Source organism: Phodopus roborovskii, unplaced genomic scaffold (genome assembly GCF_943737965.1).
Source record: "Phodopus roborovskii unplaced genomic scaffold, PHOROB, whole genome shotgun sequence".
NCBI classification, from domain to species: domain Eukaryota; kingdom Metazoa; phylum Chordata; class Mammalia; order Rodentia; family Cricetidae; genus Phodopus; species Phodopus roborovskii.
The window spans coordinates 9,901,369-9,921,169 of NW_026126629.1; the positions used below are offsets into that span (position 1 = coordinate 9,901,369).

The window sequence follows — 19,801 nt, forward strand, 5'->3', positions numbered from 1 at the left end:
AAGAGGATCACTAGGGCTTGCTGGCCACCAGCCTGGCTCCAGGTTTGGTGAGACACTCTATCTCAAAGGGATAAGGCAGAGTATGATGGAGCAGGCCACCCAGCATCCTCCCCTGGACATGCACATGCATGAATACACACACACACACACACACACACACACACACTGCAAGTACAGAAAGCACAGAGTCCTTGCTCCTTGAGTTTTTTATTCACCATACTATCAGGTAATAGTAACAAGTGTCGGCTTTGTTTTATACGAAACATTGAAAGAAGAGTCTCATTAGTATGAGGGTTAGGGGAAGTATATAATTCTGGATTTTTATTTAGATACAGCTAAAATTACAGGAACTCAGCCATCTGCACACTTATCCTTCCCTCTGCTATGAGGAACTTTGCTCCAGACAACCGAGAACCCCATGGAGAGACCCAAGCTTCTAAGCTACACACAGCTCCAGGAATTTTTGGCCATTTGAACTTTCCCCCTGCTATTCCTCACGTTGGTGGAAGGGGAAAAAACCGGGCTCTTTGTGGTCTAGTCAAAGCACAGATTAAAGGCATCTGCTCCTTGGTAAAGCTGCTGAGCCCTTCTCCCAGCAGAAACAGCACTGTGAGCCAGGTCCCTTCCTGAACCCATGTTCCTAGGAGCTAGCAGAGGGTCTGCTGTGGGGAGGCCCCAGCTAGGGAGAGGTTGGATAAGTGGTACTGATCATGATGGGACAGCATAGGAACATATAGCTTCCAGGACCCTGGTAGACAGACAGAGGCCACAAAAACTACCTGGTTAAAGCCAGCTCTTATGAGATCTTGGGTAACTTGTCCACTGCTTGGAGGCTGACTCTGCACCTGGAGCATTCACTTCCCAAGGAGCATTTAGACTGAGTAAGCATAAGGGTCCAGGGAAGAAGAGGTGGGCAGGGTCCCCTATCAGAGGTTGGTTGCCTGTGCTGCAACAAGCTATCGCCTCTCCTCTATGGAGAGGGAAACACATGGAGCTGTCTATGATTAGACACCATGCCTTTGAATGATGGGAGCTAGGACCATGAAGCTTTTTCTTAGTTCCAAACTCCAGCCCACCTTCCTAGGCCAAGATATCAAGCTTGCCTTGAACCCTCTTCTATGTTTCCATATTGACTTCCTGGGACACTGACCAGGGCTTACCAATAGACAATGGGTTCATCTCCTAATTCCCAGGACACATGGGCCTTAAATAAGAGGCTGCAGCCTCAAGTCAACCCACTTGGTCATCACTCGGACCAACATCTGGTTTGGGATGCAGATGTGACAGTTACAGAGTCAAAACCCCAAATCCACTTCTTTGCTCTGATACATGTGGCTGTGGGAACTTGTGAGAGCTCCATGGACTCTCTGTACCTCAGTTTCCTCATCTGTTAATATGGATAATAAAGATGCCACCTTATTGTGCTGTGGTGAAGAGTCCACAGCTCAGTCCCTCACACAGTGCAAACGTTCAGGGGACACTGACCATATTATATGTGGCAGATGCCCAGGAGGGAGGAAGAGATGGCCTAGTCAGGTTCAGACTACGGGAGGAGTTGAGGGGCAACTCCATACCTGACAGAGGTGACATTTTCACAAAATCAACACTGTCATTATCTGAGGGACAGACAGGGGGAACACTGATTATCTTTGCAAGGAGACCTGATAACCTCACACCAGATAGCCACTTTCTATGTCATCCATGAGATGTTTGCAAATTGCTAGATAGGAAAAATGAGAAGAAGCTGGCTTTGCCCTGAGAGAGAGAGAGGAAACAGAACTCTGAGAGAGGCTAGGAGACATGGGAGTTGAGATCCTGGACAAGAAGAGACTATGGAACAAAGCCAAACATCCCACCAGCTCTAGAACACAAGCTTCTTGGGGACCTCCCAGGGAAACTCCATCCTCCCAAAATGGCCATAGCACGCAGTCTTCTGGTAGATGGGCTTTTTCAGGTCCAAGTCCCTGCAGTCAGAGGAGGCAAGGATCATATTTAAGTAGGAAAAGGTAAGCTCAAGGGGTGGTCCTAGGAGAGCTTTCTCACCCACACCTGCACCCTATGTATACCACAGCCCTGTACTGTTCAGTTTAAGAAGTAAAGGTTCCAAGGTCACAGACAGCTGAACACTAACACAACACACAGGCCGAGGTAACTTTCTACTCCATGATTTTGCCTAGGCCAGTGCTCTCATAGCCCAGAACCTGAAAATGTGGATGCCATGAGAACCTGTAGAAAAGGACTTGCCTACTGGATTCCTAACCATCTGGCCTGAGAAGCCCCAGCTGCCCAAAGATGGCCACACCAGGGATAGTATCTGCAGGGCCTCCTTCCTCTGAAACCCAGATACCCCAAGTTTGGGTCATGGACTGTGCTATGGGGCCAGACACTCTGCTAAGGGGCCAGGACTTGAGACCCTCCTATTGTAAGAGACTTTGGAGCCCTCTGTGCTGGGTGCAGGAGTGGCAAGGTTCCGTGCAACAAGCAGCCTGATAGTACTTTTACCTAACAATAACACCGGGCCGGAGGTCGAAGTTCTTGTTCACCACCTCTAGCAGCTCCCGCTCGGTCTTCTTGGAGGTCCCATAGGTGAAGATGGAAATGGACAGCGGTTCTGCCACACCAATGGCATAGGACACCTTCCAGAAAGATCTGACTCAGGAACTGAGGCCCTCAGAGAGATTTCACAGAGCAGAGCAGCAGGGATCAAACTAACAAGACCCCCCTCCCCCATATCTCTCCTGCCTGACAGCTCTTCAGTCTTCAGTCATGCGCTCTCCTTCCCTAGTTTGCCACCCATAGCAGTCATGCAATACATGAAGAGTTGCAACCAATGGCAAAGAAGCCCACTGAGCCATTATCTCCTAGCTCCAGGCAGGATTGAGGTCTTTGGCAAAGAGGTGAAGGAAGGATCAGAGAGAACGGAGGCAACCTACCTGAACGAGTACTCTCCTGCACAGGCCAGCCTTCACCAGGGACTTGGCCACCCAGCGGGCAGCATAGGCTGCTGAGCGGTCCACCTTGGTGTAGTCCTTTCCTGAGAAGGCACCGCCACCATGAGCACCCCAGCCTCCGTATGTGTCCACAATAATCTTGCGGCCTGTGACACCTGCATCTCCCTGCAGAGGAAAACAAATGGTAAAGAAATGAGAACCAGTGAGCCTGAATGCTCGAGGGGGCAGAGAGAAGGCCCCTAAAAGGATGCCCTGAGTCACCTGTGGGCATTCTCCAGGGCCCCTTTTAATCAGGCAGAAATCCCAAGCGCTTGTCCCAGTCCTGGCACTAAGCAACTAAGAAAATCAGGGAACCTGTCAACGTCCTCATTGGAAAGTGCAGGAGACATGCCAGAAGCCATCTGGTAACAGGCCTTTGCTTTTGAGTTCATCACAAGAAGCAGTACTCCTGGTGGCAGGAATTGTGCTGTAATAAATACAACCTGGGGCTGCGGTGCTGGCCAGTGCCCTCTGCTGTTCACTTCATAAATGTGCTGTGTAGCAGCACTTCAGGAAATCACTTTGACGGGGGGATGAATTTAACAGTCTGGTGAGAATCCAGTTACTCAAGAAAACAAGCAATTCAACCTTCTTTCTGGCCAACACCAACACTGTTTGATCACAGAACCTATGGTGGACACTCAGCCTTGTGACAACACCCTCAGCTCTGCCAAGCCCTACCTTCCCAGTTCTGTGCACATGTAGGAGAAAGAGCAGCCGTTCTGCCAACTTTTATAAAACTCCAGCTCTGTTGTCCTTCCTATAATAGCTGCAGACCCCCAGAGCTCATATTTAGCAAGTGCTGCCTGGAAAGGTCAGTTATGAACACGCACTATGGAGAGGTGATGGGAGCTGTGTGTGAGCATGATAGCATTTGAAATGGCTAGGAGGTAGGGCTTACCCGCTCTAAGGGGAGACTCCTATAGACATGCCCCCCTTTTTATATTAACATATATACAGAGTGCCTTCCGTGTAGGTCAATGTTCACTGAGCACACTGAGTTCGTGGGCAGACATTACTACTACCTCTCATCATCAGTGTATTCTGAGACACAAGCAGTTTAGCCACCAGTACCCAGCAACAGGCCCTTACCTGGGGGCCTCCAATGACGAACCGCCCACTGGGTTGCAGGTGGTAGATGGTGTCTTCATCCAGGTACTTGGCTGGCACTACAGCTTTGATCACCTGTTCCTTCAGGGCTTCTCGCATGGCCTCCAGAGTTATGTCTTCATTGTGTTGCACGGAGATGACGATGGTGTGGATGCGCACAGGGATGACTGCACCATTATCCTGCATGTACTGAACTGTCACCTGTCCATTAGGGAAGATACTGTGAGGCCCACAGGCCTAAGCTAAGGCCACATGGTCGTTAGGCACAGATTCCCAGGAGACAGGCTGAGCTCCTGAGGGGCTGAGTGAGTTCCCTTGGAAAGTTAATATGGCACATGCTTACATTTGCTAATTTGTTTGGTGCTACAGATGACAGCATAATGCACACACATGTGGCATTTCGACTGATGAGCAGGCCTTCTTCTATCCCACAGACCGCTAGTGTCAACGGCCTTCTCTAGCCAAAACCTGCCTGCCACTCCCCACAGACTTTCCCCACTTCCATGAATGAACACAGGAATTCACAGTCTGCCTGTCATTGGCAGAGACAAGGGTACCTTGGTCCTAGAATGCAAAAGACCAAGAAAGATCTTTAACCAAGGTTATATTTGTTGGCATATACTGAGTTTTTGAGACAGAGAAGAGGAGCCTAGCAAGTGGCCCTCTACCCTCAGCGAAGGATCCTGGAAGTGCGCCAGGAAACTGCCAGCTCTCAGGACAGAATGAAAGAGTCTCTAGTCAGGACAGTTAAGCTAGAAGGGAAGCAAGCTCTGAATTCCCATTGTCTTGGTGCTTTGCCAAAGGAAGGTAAAGTGGTATCCCCTTGGGTGGGGGTCAGGATCCTGCTTACAGAGTCCTGGCAGGGAAAGCCATAGAAACCTCTCAAACATGCACCTCCACCATGTCTAGATCTAAGACGTCACAATGAGGAGGTGTTATGACCCCCCACCTCACAAATAAGATAAACTAAGAGATCAGAACTTGCCTGACATCACACAGCCAGTTTGTGAAATGCCCAAGAGCCAAACCTCGCAGAGGTTATACCAAAGCTTGTCACCCTCACTGTAGCACAGACAAAATGCCCTCTAGAGACCTCATGCTCTAATGACATGTCACTAGGCACAGAGCCCTATTAGGTGCCACATTAGGTGGCAAGGAAAAGCAGGTAGGACCCCCTGGGTCTTCAGAGTGCAAAGATTGTGGGGGGGGGGGTTGGGGAGCATCAGATGAGGATAATCAAGAAAGCAGCAATGGGTGAACAAGCTTTTCATGTTAAACGCCAAGCCAAAGATCTGTAGCCACTGTTGCCCCATTCTATAGACAAGAAAGCTTGGGTTCCAGAAGGCAAACACCTTGATCAAGATGGCACGTAAGACTGCTGAGGTGTGACCTGGGGATATATAGCCAGGGCTCTGTCTAGAAGAAAGTTAGCACTTAAAGCCATGAACCATATGCTGGGCTACAGGGTCCATGCTGCCTGGGACAATATGGACCCATCAGAGCAGTATCTACAGAGCTTAGGTGCGCAAGATGCTTGCAGAAGTTTGCCTGTGCCAATATGCCAAACACTGAAGTAGGGGTCTGGGTGACTGAGCAACAGGCATAGAATAGTTTTCCATCCTAGGGCCCAGTTAGAACCCTGCAGCAAGCATTGCCTTGCAGCGGCTCTGCTGTAGTAAGGTCTCTGCCTGCCCAAGGTACCTTAGACAGCCATCCAAATATATCTGTCACTTTTTAGTCTTTTGGCTAAGATCAAGTATAGCCAATGGGATACATATCAAACTTCTGCTCTGTGTTCTGCTGGTCCAAAAAAGCAACAGTGAGATCTAGAGGACGTGAGAAAAGCCCTGGTCACCTGCCATTTGACCCTAGTGAGATGGGCAAGAACACAATCATTAAGGAATCACCCTTAAATCCTGCACTATCCACACGTGGCAATTATCCACACATAGGGCTCCACAAGAGGGAGATGGGGGGGGGAGGGACTTGGATTCCCAAGGTGGAGACAGGTGGTAAGCTCCAGGGTCAGAGTTAACTCATGTAGCCTTGGCTGTTTTCAACTGAGACCTGATGGCTCCACCCCTGCTAAGCAAATAGGCAAATACTATGCTGCATCCTTGCAGAACTCCTAGAACAGGGTGGCAGAGCAAAGGGATTGAGCTCTGCTCTTATCTTGCCCTGTCAGCAGATATGAGGGAAAATACACTATGGAAAACGGAGCTCTGACCTGGTACAAAAATAGCCACTGGACTGCCACCCTGATTCTCAATATCAGCAGCAGAAATTTGTTCAGGTGGAAAGACTCATCCTGGCTGCAGTCAACCCAGGTGACAGTGGAAATCCTTTACAAAGTGGCTGTAGAGGAGGAGGCTGTTACCTTCTTCCCTGGCTCTGGGGTTGTCTTTTCTGTAGAGCTCCACATTTTGGAGTCCCCTATTTTTTGTTTGTTTGTTTGTTTGTTTGTTTGTGTTCCAGCACAGTCTACATGTTAGTTGTCCTGTCCCATACTCCAATGCTGGTGACCCCATCTCCACCTTGACTTGAGAATCACATGAATAGCACAGGAAGCCCCAGGAAAACATTCTATCTGTGCCACAAGCACACTCGCCTGCCTTAAGTGGAGTCAGTGTGAGACCTCTGCTCTGTGTGTTGCCCACCTCACCGAGAAGGGTGTACCTGGGTGGTTGGAGTGACTAGACACAGACATGTACCACACAGGATCGTAAAAGCTTGTACACCAATTACAAGTACGGGAAGGGGGAAGACTGCCTAGTGGGGGTCAGGAGTGGCATTCACAAGAATATGGGCTTTGCTGTCCCCAGAAAAGGAACCCAAATAAGATGAAGGATGCAAGCTCTATAATCAAAGGATAACTTGAGTGGAATGATGTCAGTAAAGTGCAGGGCTCAGAGACGGGTGCGGGCAGAGGAAAGTTATGCAGGAAATCCCATAAAGGTCTGAATGCTGGAATAGCAATGGATTCTGCCCTCATCTCACAAGAAGTAGAAACTCAGAGTGAATTCTGAAGAGATGGTGAAGAGGAAAAATTAACTGTAGTCCTTAAGCACGGAGAACCTTTTGGGAGCATAGAGTGCTGTTGCTGACTTCGGTGGAATGGGAACCACCCCAGGAAAGGCTTGGCTGCAGTGAGAAGAATTCTCATCTGAGGAAACATGGGATACCAGTACCATGGAGACTGATAACACCAAGCAGGAATGGGGGACATGCTCAGTCCTCAGCTGAGTTAAAGGCGATAGTGAGCAGCCCGTGGTAGGCACATGAGCTTGTAAAGTGAGGAAGAAATGGGGCTGCTGGTTTAGAGGGACCATGATGGAAAACTTATGAACTAAATGTGTGAAAAAAGGGAGAAAACATGAGGGAAGATGTACCGAGACCTGGGCCATCAAACTTTGGAACGCAGAAAAGGAGCCAGGGCAGGCAGCCATTGGCCAGAGACAATCAGGAGACTGGAAGAGTGAATGGGAGCTCCATGTATGCTCACATTTGCATCATCATTGTCCTTCAAATAGAAATAGATTTCACCATGACACAGAGGAGTAAGGTCAGGGCCCACAGGGCTAGAACTGGACACATCAAGGATAAAAACAAGGAAAGGGGCCACAGGGAGACAGTCTGCTCATGGTGGGGAGACTAGACCTGTGTGCACATAGAGGCAGGGTCTACACATCTGAACTTGGTGAATAAGTCTGTGGCAAAACCCAAAGAATCATCAGAGTCTACATATGCTTACAAAATAAAGCAAAATAAAAATAAAAACTATATTTTAAACTTGTCTAATTTTTAAAATATTTTTATAGTAAATTTTGATGAGGGTAAGGATGGGAAGTACATTTGCCCTGAGTTTCCAAATAATGATTCTTTTCCAAATGGAGTAGCTAGATAGACTATTTCCATCCTATAAATACTGTGACTGGGGCATAATCAGCTTTCTAATTAGATTTGAGGCTCCCTACACAGGAGCAAATTCATGACTAGTACTGTGACCTAGTCAAAAGCCCATGGTTGGGGAGAGCACAGGCCTGAATGTGGAGCCTACTACTGTTGCTTTACTAAGTAGATTTAATGTCAAGTCCCTTCTAAATATTTGGATTTATATTCTTAAACTTCTGATGAATCCGCCTTGGTCTGGTCCAAGTGCTGAGAATAAGTGATTGTTGAATGACTGTCCTGAATGGATATGAGTGCCTATCCTGAATGGGTATGAGTGCCTATCCTGAATGGACTGTCTCTATCATATAATTGAAAGTTCAGGGAACAACGTGGAAGAGGGGATGGTAAGAATGCAAGAAGAGCCAGGATGGGAAGGAGAGCTATGAAATGCTGCTTTCCAGATATGACATGGCATTGTACCCATGAATCCACAGCAGCTGTAGCTACCTGCATAATATCTGCACAGGGCTGGACCTATCAACGTAGCATTATGAATAGAAGATGGCTCATAACACCCACTCTCCCTGAGGAGCTATAGACAATAAATGGTAAGTAACCCCCTACTTATGATCCTGCAAGCAACTGCGATTAAGTACAATGGGTATACACACAAATAAAGACATAACAGTGGGAGGGAGGACTTGTTAGAGAAAGGAAGATGCTTAATGGAAGTGAGAGAGAAAGAAGAGAGGATAACAGGGCATATAAACAAGAGTATGTGTATATGTGTGTATGCATGCGTGTGTGCTTTGTGAGTGTGTGTGTGTGTGTGTGTGTGTGTTATGAAATCATAAATTAATGAATTAAAAACAAAATAGACATGGCCAGAACCAAAGTAATTTGGTGTACTTGAAGCTCCTGTAGTTAGGTCTGCAGGAGGTGATGGACGCAACTCACCTGAGTTTTAGAATCAGGTCTCAGCCAGGGAAGGACACCAGAGCGCCTTAGTTCTGCCATCCGGGTGTTAAGTTTGTGGGCCAGGACAATGGTGAGGGGCATACATTCTTCTGTCTCATCTGTGGCATAGCCAAACATCAGTCCCTGGAATAGAATACCTGCCTTAGAGCTCAGAGCAGTAACATTCTCCAAATCTCATATTTTGTTTGGTGCTTCAACCATTATGGTGTGGGGGGGTACCCCCTATAGAACAACATGTGCTGTGCATTTTAAAGAGGGAAGATACTACCTCTGACCACCCCAACAATCTGGAAAGAGGACACGAACCTACATCTGTCATTAGCAAGCACAGCCTTCTCCCACACAGCCTAACAGGGCTGCCAGGTAGCAAAGCAGTGCTCAGCATACTGCAGGTGAGATCCTTCCCAGATCTCTAGAGTGACAAGACCACCCATAGTATAATTAACCCAACTGCCTTCTCATGGATCATAGCTCAGTCCAAACAAACCACACTGCTCCACCCCTCACACAGTTTACATACCTGATCTCCTGCACCGACATCCTCTTCATTTCTATCTAGATGGACACATTGGGCAATATCTGGGGACTGTTGCTCCAGAGCCACTAGCACATTGCAGGTCTTGAAGTCGAAACCTGAACAGAAGCAAGCCATGGGGACACGTGTCAAGACAGGACTATAAGTTTCTTGGTGGACTTCTCAATCACTGATGTGGCATTTAGTGTTAGGGGAGGTAGCCTCTGGTTCACAGCTGAGGCCCAGGTTGGTGAAAGACCTTATATTTCCTTCCATGGTCTTGTAGAAAGAGAAGATTCTCAATGATATATTTTACTGTATCCAATTTATACTTGGGTTAAAAACAAAAAGTATACTGTACAGAGAAATGTGACAACCCATAACTGACAGCACCAAGGACACTCTGACAAGTAGGCGAGCAACTTATAGGCTTGCTTCTCTGAGTATCCCAGAGGAACCCTCCAGAATCTCATTTGAAAGTCATAGCACTAACAAGGCATGGTGGTGACTGTAATCCCAGCACCTCTGACGTGAAGGCAGGAGGCCATCTTGGCTGCATATGAAGTTTTGGGCAAGTCTTGGCTATATTAAGCCCTGTCTGAGAGAGAGGAAAGGAGAAGAAGAAAGAGGTGGAGGGATGGAGAGAGTGAAGGATGGGGAAGGAGAGGGGGGGAAGAGAGAATATCTCTGCACTGATTGAAAATCAAGGGTCTTTTCAATGTGCCTTACCCATATGTGTGTATGTGTGTATTTGCTATATACATACATCCTGAATAATAAGCACCATGTACATGAATCATCTAGAGAGACTCCTAGAGCTGGGGTCCTATAACAAATTAAAAAAGATCTAACTCTAATGCACAAACTGACTTTGTGGAGCCCATTCTATATAGAAAGATACCTTGCTCGGCCTAGGCATGGTGGGGCGGTAGCTTAGTCCTGCCTCAATGAGTTGATGAGACAGACTTAGACTTCCTAGGGGAGGCCTAGGGGAGGCTCCTCTCCAAGGAGCAGATGAAAGGTGGGGTGAGGGGAAGTGGGAAGAGCAGGAGAAGAAGAGGGAGGAGGAACTGGGATTGGAATGTAAAAAATAAATTCAGAAAAAAGTTAAACCTCAGAGGCCCAGGTTCCTTCTTCAATGCTGTAGCACAGAGTTGGGGGTATACCTCTAGCATTCTGGGTGCTAACTCAAGGAAGCCTCACTAACAGAAAGTCCTGTCATGCAATGGAACCAGGATGTATCCCTGGTGCACAAAAGGACTTTGGGAGCACATTCCCCATGGAGGGATACTCCCTTAACCTAGAGGCAGGAGAGAGGGCCTCCCCTACTCCAAATGACATGACAGATTTAGATGACCCCTCTTGGAAGGCATCACCCTACCTGTGGAGTGGGGGGGGGAGCATAGGAGGGTGGAAGAGAGGGAGGGAGGGAGGGACAGAGAGGGAACTGGGATAGATACGTAAAATAAGAAACATAAATAAAATTTAAAAGAAGAAGAAGAAGAAGAAGAAGAAGAAGAAGAAGAAGAAGAAGAAGAAGAAGAAGAAGAAGAAGAAGAAGAAGAAGAAGAAGAAGAAGAAGAAGGAAAGACTATCATGGAGCCAGAACTCTTTTAGACAACAAACTTAGGGATAGCCTTAAGCATTATGTACTTTTCCACCTCCCCTAGTACCTCTGGATAGAATGTTGTTCCTCTGGCTCCTCCCCACATACCCAAACTGGACTAGCTCCTAGTTAGCGTCCCTGGACATTTCACTCATGCAATTCTACTCCCTTATTGCATAAGATGAAAACAGATTCACATAGAACACCTCACACTGGGTCGTCTGAGGCCAAGAAGTCCCTCTTTGCCTTTGCGCTTTGCCTGCTCTTGTCCCCACCATCCCCCAGTGGATGTTTTTGTTGTAGAAATCAGTGACAAGTCATTAGAGAGGTGCCAAAGGGCTCTATCTGTTTATTAAGACTTTTTCCATTTGCCTAATCGAGTCTAAATAATGCATCTTCCTAGTGCTAACCAAGTACAATTCAGCCAGAGTTGAGTTCTTTCACTTAGCCCTTTCTAAAGAACATGCAAAGTTTCTTTATTATCTAATGCAAGGTTTGGTCTTGAATATTTCTTAGAGTATAATCGGAATATTTCTTAGAGTATAATGGTAACATCTCAAGATGCTGTCCTCTGGGACAATAAGGTTCTTCTATGAAGCCTTCACATCTTAGGTGGTAAAATTAACTTGCATGCATTCTTTCTCTTCCCAGCCATTCTAATACATCCCCAACCTCAAAGAAGTGGACTTTCTTGCTATTACTCAAGGTCACCATGTCTCTCACAGTGACCTCTGGGAATTGAGAGAGGTCAACAGAGACTCAAGGGACTTTTTCTTTAAATAAATAAATCTGAAAAAATTAAATGCAAATATATGAATACCTACCACTAGATGCTATAGTGGAACGTTTAAGAAGTCAGGTCAGAGCCCTATCCAGGAAGCTAGTATGGATAAAGGGCACTGGAAGCACTACCAAAATGTCTTTGCAAACAGGTGCTCATGTCCTGGGTCTTCTGATGCACTCCTGGGCTGGGTGGTTTCCTGGCCTGCCCAGACATTAAGCAGTGGCAGCTGCTGAGAAGCCTTCAGCTCTGCTTGCATTACCTGGTGCTTCCTGGTCCCCTTACTTCCTTGCCTGGCCTGTACCTCATCCCTGGGTCTCAGCTCCTACACCCCCTGGCATGGGTGTTAACCTGGGCTTCCCTGTCTCCTTTACCTGTGCTCAGGCCCAAGCCTCATTCTCTGCATCTGTAGCAAGATGCAGTGTAGCTCAGTAGAAAGTACAGAAGCACGTGCCCTGGTGGCATCCCACTGTATTTATGCTCTAAGTAAGGATACTCTACTTTACATAAGGAACACACCAGGGGTTCTGGAATGATGAAATCAGATGACATCTAAAGACACTAGCACCCGTGCTTGGCATAGAGCGTGTTGTCACTAGAGGGCAGCTCCCTTCTTTAGGAGCTCCAGTCAAAGCTTCTGCCAGCACCAGAAGGCCAGGCTTTAAATGGGCTTGTCAATAGTGGATGGGTACATGCTGGCCCCACCAGCTGCAGTCCTCCACAGAACCATATGAGTGATGGGCTGTTTGTCCTCTAGACAGACAGAATTTGTACTTCTATAAAACTGAAGGATGAGATTTGACTCCATTTGGGAGACAGAAGCATACAGTACAGACCTACATGCACACAGACACAACAAGTCCATCCTCACCCTTGGCAGAGTCGTCATAGCCGATGTACTTGATGGTGTCTCTCACCACCCGCTGGTAGTCGACCATGGCCACTGAGGTGATCTCCCCACACAGCAGCACCATACCTGTCTTGCACACTGTCTCTGGAAGGGAAAGAAGGCAGGTAACAGTCTTGGGCCATCAGACAGAAGCTCAAGAATCTAGTCTTTCAAAATGGAGACAAAAAGGCTGGGCGGGGCAGGGGGGGGAGGCTTCATGAGGAGTACTTTCTAAGAAAGAATAACTGTGCCAACAAAAAGAACACCTCCAACACTAACAACTGAGTGTCTTCAAGGGCTGTCAGAGAGTGAAGCTTTGGGAAGAATGAATTGTCTTTAAGTTTTGTGCAAAGTATTGACTACTTCTGTTGTCTTGGACAACATATTTAATATGTCTTGAGCAATGTGGCTTTCATAATGAGCATGAGGAATGCATGCCACACATAGATACACACACACACACACACACGCACACACACACACACACATACACATACACGATAGCAGAACTCTGCTATGATGTGTGGAATCTCATGATCCAATGATCAAAACAAACTGATTTTTTTCAAAAGGAACTTTTCTTTAAAAAAAAAAAAAAATTGCATGACTATCTACTGCCAGAAGTTCTCGTGCAAATTTTAAGAACTGGAGCAAGAGTTCTAGCCAAGAAGTTAGTGTGGATAGGCACTTCCAGAAAGTGCTATTGTTTGTTCCAAAGCTATCAGGATCTACGCTTCAAATAGCATGGGGATCTGATGTACATGACAAGGGCTGAGATACCTCTAGAGAAGGAAGGAAGGTCTGTGCAGAGGAGAGGACACAGCATGGAAACTGACAGTGAATTCTGGTCTCCACACTAGGGCTTCCTAACTTAACCCATAAGCTATTGCAAAGGTCCTAGTGCAGCCACCACTGTGGCCCCATTAATAAGGTCAGAAGTTGGACCTGGGCCTTCCAAGCTCTGAAGATAAAGGCTGTGTTGTGTGGCAAGGCCTTCTATCAGGCAAGGCTTTGGTGTTGGAGAACTTATTCCACAAACAGTAGAGGTGTTTTGCCTACATGGAGCTCCAGGAAACACTGGACACATGGTGTAAACAAGAACCTCAGTACTATTTTCAACCATGAGAACTCTCTGGAAAGCCATTGGTTTGGTTATGGACAGTTGATGGAACTGCTGTTCTTGATTGCTGGTAAATGGGATGAATAATTATTTTCACATTTGGGGCATACCACAAGCTAGGGAATAAAATCAGAGAAGAATCCAGACATATAGAGCCATCATAATGATCCTCTAGACAGCCTCAAGCATTTCAAGCTTTTTACTTCCTCTGGAAGATCATCTGAGAAATTTTAAAGGTTTCCTCACTCCTAATGAAAATAGTTATGGTGGTGATGACATCTCCTGCAGACAGGAGGTCATTTACTTTGAACTTGATGAGTATGACTCTATAGTCTTATGTCCACCATGAACTTCTCTGTCTGACACACTCAAGTCTCCAGCATAAAGGGTGCTTGTCTCTTACCACAGGCCACCTTGGCATTGGGGTCTTGCTTGAGATGGGCATCCAGCACCGCATCACTAATCTGGTCACAGATCTTATCTGAATAAGAACAAATACTAAGTGTAACAGATTATATCATTGTTAAGCATAGAAAAGTTAAATGCTAAAATAATTTGACATTTTTATCAGTCTGCCTATCAAATCTACCAATCAAAGATAAATATATTTTCTCAAATATCAGAAATAATAAATACTTTATCAGATGAGTCCTTGTAGATTTTGAAGGTTATACTTATTCTCTGACACTTTCATATGTGTATATTTTTTTCTTTTAGTTTTTCAAGACAGGATTTTTCTGTTGCTTTGGAGCCTGTCCTGGAACTCACTGTGTAGACCAGGCTGGCTTCCAACTCACTGAGATCTGCCTGCCTCTGCCTCCTGAGTGCTGGGAATAAAGGTGTGAGCCACCAATGACCGGCCATATGTGTGTATAATATATTTTGATTGTACCCTCTCTCATGCCCTTTCATTCCCTCTGAGCCTTTTCTTGGTTTCCCCCTCTACTTTGCTGTAGAGGTGACCCACTGTGTCTGCCTGGGGTTGCATACATGAGTGTGGGTGTGGTATTAGTTACCAAAGCATGACAGATTTGCCAATCACTTTCCCACAGAAGGAAAATGACCTCCCCTCCCTTAGCTGCCATTAGCTGCCAATATAATAGCTTTTGGGGTAGGAATGAGGCCTTATGAGCTCCAGAAATTAAGAATATTTTGAATTCTTAATTTCTTCTAATCCCTACATCATATTGGATGGCATGCATTACATAATATCATGGAATTCCTTAAAAGGAAAATACATTTCAAAACCAGCTCTTCTAAGAGTCTAAGTAATTTGCCAGGTGTTTGGTGGCACATTCCTTTAATCCCAGCACTTGTGAGGCAGACAGATCTCAATGAGTTTGAGGCTAGCCTGATCTACAAAGTGAGTTCTAGGAAATCCATAGCTGTTACACAGAAAACCCCTGTCTCAAACACCCCCCCAAAAAGGAGTCTAAGTAATTTAATTTATAATCACATTAAAGTCTTTCATTTATTCAGGAATAAAATCTATTCCTTATTTCTAACATCTAGAAAAGTTCTGGCTATAGTCTAAAGTCCTCCATAACATCAGTAATATTAGGTACTGAGTGGTGAGACCAGATAAATACCATACTGAAAGTTCCATAGATACAGTCAATCAGATGCAAAACACAACCCCAGGCAGAAGGTGCCACCGTGAGAACACCACAAGGGAACCCACGTGCATCACTGCTGTTCAGCAGAGCACTACTATAAGCTCTCAGTTCCTCCCACTGGTCACTTAACCTCCTGCAAGTCAGATGCCTGATAGCTGGGTTAAGATGGAACTGACAAAGATTCAGCAGGAGCTGGGAACTGATGTTAATCTGTTGTTTGCCTTAAAGGACTAGTGTGGTCTAACATGTAGATCACCAAGTGTCAGTATGCACAATTCTCTCCTGCTTTCCAGCTAAAGTGTGTCTATTAACAAATTAGGAATAAAAGAGAGTCCTATTTAATGAATATTGTCTTTCCTTATATATTCAAAATGCCCAGAGTCTGCTCTTTAAGGGTGCTTTGGAAAATATTTATTTTTAATTGTGTAATCTGTGTGGAAGAATGTGCACATGGGAGCACATGGAGTCTAGAAGAGGATGTTTGGTCCCCTGAAGCTGGAATGGACCAGTCTTCTGCCAAAGCAGTGAGTGCTCTTACCACTGATTGTCTCTCCTGCCCCAAGAGATAATCTTTGACAATTCAGATCCTAAGTCAAGAAGGTTAGCTCTCAAAAGTAGATACTAAGATACAAATTAATCTGCCATTAAAGGTAAATTTTCTCATCTTTCCTTCAGAAATGACTATGAAAAGCATGGTGGATTGTTCTATTCACTTCCTGTCAGTGGTAAATGCTGGTTTTAAATCCAGGTGCATATAAGTCCATAGCTTCTGCCACTCCTATCAGTAAAGGCCGCCTGACATCCTAAAATAAATTACATGGAGGCCAATATTGAACTGTCAAGATGCCTAGAAACTATTCATAGGTTAACTGCAGACAGACATCCACACATCCTGTTTATTTAAAGTACCAGCTCATACAGGTACCAGTATGTAGGGAATACAATCATAGGGAAAAGTTAAGAGTCCAGCAAGGTCATTAAGATACCTGATTTATAATTCCTACATCCCTGAGGGATCTCCTCTCTCTCCTCCCTCCCCCTTCTTTCTGGGATTTTTTGAGACACAGGGTCACACATGATGTTTGCATTGAACTTGCTATATAGCCAAGGATAATCTTGATATCTTAACCCCCCTTTCTCCAGCTTCCAAGTGTTGAGATTACAATTCAAATATTTTAATTTTTCTTGCTGGGGGTGAAGCCACTAAGTCTAGGGCCTTGAACATGCTACCCAAGCTCTATACCACTGAACTACATCCATTTCTGGAAGGGATCCTTTCTGAGAAGTCTGTTTAGGCTTCTAAGGTTTCCATCATTAGTAGGCGTAAGACAATAAATGGTAGCTCTCTTGGAAGATTAATAAGAAACATGAATTTTATCTTTCTGATCTGAGAGAATTCAGTAATGGAATAGTAAACAGATCATGAAGCATTAGAAGAAACCAACTTATTTGAACACTTAATTTACAGTAGAAAGTGAATGGCAAATGAGACAAACTGATAGTAAAACCACTAAGGAGTCAAGACAGTCAGTAGACTGGCAGAAGATTTCATGCTTTGTCCACTAAACACATTGCTGCTGTACACAATGGGCCACACTTGAAACAAGTATCCTCTGGGTGCCAAAGAACTCATTTCCTCTAAGCATAGTAAGTTTTTTTAACATATAGATGACTTTCAGAAACTACGGAGCTGACCAGTATGTGTCAGGTACTAGGATGTATCTAAAATTGACCTATAAAGAAATGTGATAAGAACAGCTATTTATATTTAATGAAGCCTCACATTAGATAATCTGATCCAAGGTTTTTCAACAGCCACATTGTTGACATTTTGCACCAAATAATTTTCTTATGTGCCATGTGATGTTTAGCTGCATGTCTGGCCCCACACACTCCAGGAGCATCTTGCCTCTAAGCCCTAGAATTTAACAATCAAAATTTTCCTAGACAAAACAAAATATTTCTGGAAGGAGGGGCTTAGAATTGCCTTCAGTTGGGGGCCAGGGGATAAGTACACAGGTGTAGTGTATTGAAACTTCCAAAGCCAAGTTTCAAGTTAAATTTCTTGGAGAAAGAAGGTGGGAAGAATTAGGCTAGGTGACAAGTCAACGCCTACTGTAAACACTCAAAATAAGTGTGAAGAAGTCCATAAGTCCTCAAATCAGTGTGCCTAATACCAGAATTCTCCTAGAACATTGGTTCTCAATGTGGTGTTCATATCCCAGCAGAGGCAGTACCTTCTAGAGCTGTTACAAATTAGAATTCTTAAGATTCTACCAAGACCTACCAAACTGGACACTAGGAATAAGTCCCAGACCTTGCCTTCATCGAGCCTTATATGATGATGCTTCTGTAATCCAAACCTTGACAACCTCCATCCTACCATCAGAACTTCTGACTCATGGTCCTGTGACTGAAAATTGCCTCTAGCTTCTCTACAACACAATCTATCCCCCTTTCCAGGACCAAAAATAATGCTTGAATGCTCCTCCACAGCAGTTGTTCTCAGCCTTTCTAATGCTGCAACACTTTACTACAGTTTCTCAAGGTGTGGTGACCCCCAAACATAAAGTATTCTCTTAGTCAGGCATGGTCGTGCATGCCTTTAATCCCAGCACTTGGGAGGCAGAGGTGGATCTCTGTGAGTTCAAAACCAGCCTTGTATACAGAGCAAGTTCCAGGACAGCCAAAGCTGTTACACAGAGAATTCCTGTCTTAAAAATCCAAAAGGAAAAAATTTTCTTTGCTACTTAATAACTGGAATTTTGCTATTGTTATAGGTTACAGTGTAAATATCTGTGTTTTGCAATGGTCTTAGGTGGTCCCTATGAAAGAGTCCTTTGACATGACCCACAGGATGAGAATCACTGCTCTTTAGGAAGTTTATACTTGTGTCAGAAAATCTCTCTGAGATCCTTGCTATCTGGAGCTCTGTCTCAACACCCATTAGAGTTCAGAGCTGTTTCTTTCCAATCTGTGCACAGTTTATGTGCAAAACTTGCTCTTGCTTGAGGACCACTCTCTTTTGACTTTAATAGGTCACTGGTAATAGATGAAAGCTTCACTCAAAAACATATTATTTTAATTTAGTTCTGTTAATACATATAGTATATAGCAACCAGCCCTTGCTGTTGAGAGGCAGCATCATGGATGTAGGCTTCAAGATATATGACAGATTTCCAACTAGCTCACACTCTTTCTGGAGAGACTCACTACAACAACTGGTGAACGTTGTTTTTAAGGTATCTAGTAAAAGTGACTTCCTGGGCATAGGCTGGGGATGCCAGGCGTGCCTCCGAGCTCAGGACAAACTACTTACCTGGATGCCCCTCTCCTACAGACTCTGATGTAAACATGAAGGCTCCTTCTTCATTTAGAGAATGGTCATACAAGCCATCCACAGGTCCATTCATTGTGCCACACTTTTCGACTTCACTTTTCCAAGATGACAATTTCAGTGCTGTAACTTTGCCTGCAGCTTCTTTTATTCTTTTTTTCCTCCCCCTACAAAACCAATAGGCTGGTCTTTGGCAGAGTCACAGGGATGACTTCTGCATAAGTGCCTATGAGCACGTGAGGAGAGGGTAAGGATGAGCAAAGAGGGAGAGAGTGGGTGGAATACAGATGTGTCACTCCCTTCAGCTGGTCAGTTTGCTCCCGGGTGACTCCTGTATATGGAAAAGTGAAAGTGCCTGAATAATCATGTAAGGACATTGGAGGAGTCCATTTCCTGAGAGGGGAGTCTTCTTACCTTGAGGAATTTCAGCCTTTGGTTCTGATATCTCAAATGGGAAGCCTGTGATCCATAAGACGTGAAGAAAGATTATAGACTCTCAGACAGGAAGTGCTTCTCAGACTTCCTTCAGCTCCCTACTTGATCTCTGAGTGGTTCTAGGGTTAACATCCCATTCTGGAGAGTTGGGGGTCTTGAGTTGCTCACAGAGACATAAAGGCAGCCAGAAACTCTCCCAGAGATTTGGTATGGGCTAGGTTGCAACACTGTGCAACTCTACTGTGGGTCTCCTCCTCCCCCACACCTGACTGGATTGGGCTCACCCCCTCTGCCTCCTCAGGGCAGAGCAGGAGCCAAGAGCATGCACCTGTACTCTGAACCAGCTGTAGCGTTACACAACAGATTTGTTTTAGTTAGAGGAAAAGCTTTGGAGCCTGCGTTTTTCTTCCACAAGAAATCACCTAAACCCTCTCTAAGAGGCCTGCAAACAAATTAGCTAGCAAGGTGGCTGTGGTGGAAGGTGGTCCAGGCAGCAAAGATCATTACTTCTTAACGTAGTTTTGAGAAACAGAT

The 19,801-nt window shown here is 45.3% G+C and overlaps 1 protein-coding gene across 1 annotated transcript; it reads right to left on the reverse strand.

The window, feature by feature from the left end:
- Window positions 1-191: 191 nt before the first annotated feature.
- Window positions 192-19,355, reverse strand: Mat1a (methionine adenosyltransferase 1A). Its single transcript, XM_051206853.1, has 10 exons — window positions 19,247-19,355; window positions 18,815-19,163; window positions 14,283-14,360; window positions 12,742-12,864; window positions 9,490-9,602; window positions 8,949-9,092; window positions 4,083-4,301; window positions 2,934-3,116; window positions 2,503-2,636; window positions 192-1,964 (listed from the first exon to the last, which is right to left on the reverse strand). The coding sequence occupies exons 2-10, from the start codon at window positions 18,906-18,908 to the stop codon at window positions 1,862-1,864; spliced, it is 1,191 nt and encodes a 396-aa protein (XP_051062810.1). The 5' UTR covers window positions 18,909-19,163; window positions 19,247-19,355; the 3' UTR covers window positions 192-1,861.
- Between the last annotated feature and the right edge of the window lie 446 nt (window positions 19,356-19,801).

Coding starts and splice junctions, on each gene's coding strand:
- Mat1a (XM_051206853.1), bottom strand. CDS start 18,908: ATGAATGGACCTGTGGATGGCTTGTATGACCATTCTCTAAATGAAGAA. Junction 14,361..18,814: donor TGTAGGAGAGGGGCATCCAG/GTAAGTAGTTTG, acceptor GTTCTTATTCAG/ATAAGATCTGTGACCAGATT. Junction 12,865..14,282: donor CAATGCCAAGGTGGCCTGTG/GTAAGAGACAAG, acceptor TTTCCCTTCCAG/AGACAGTGTGCAAGACAGGT.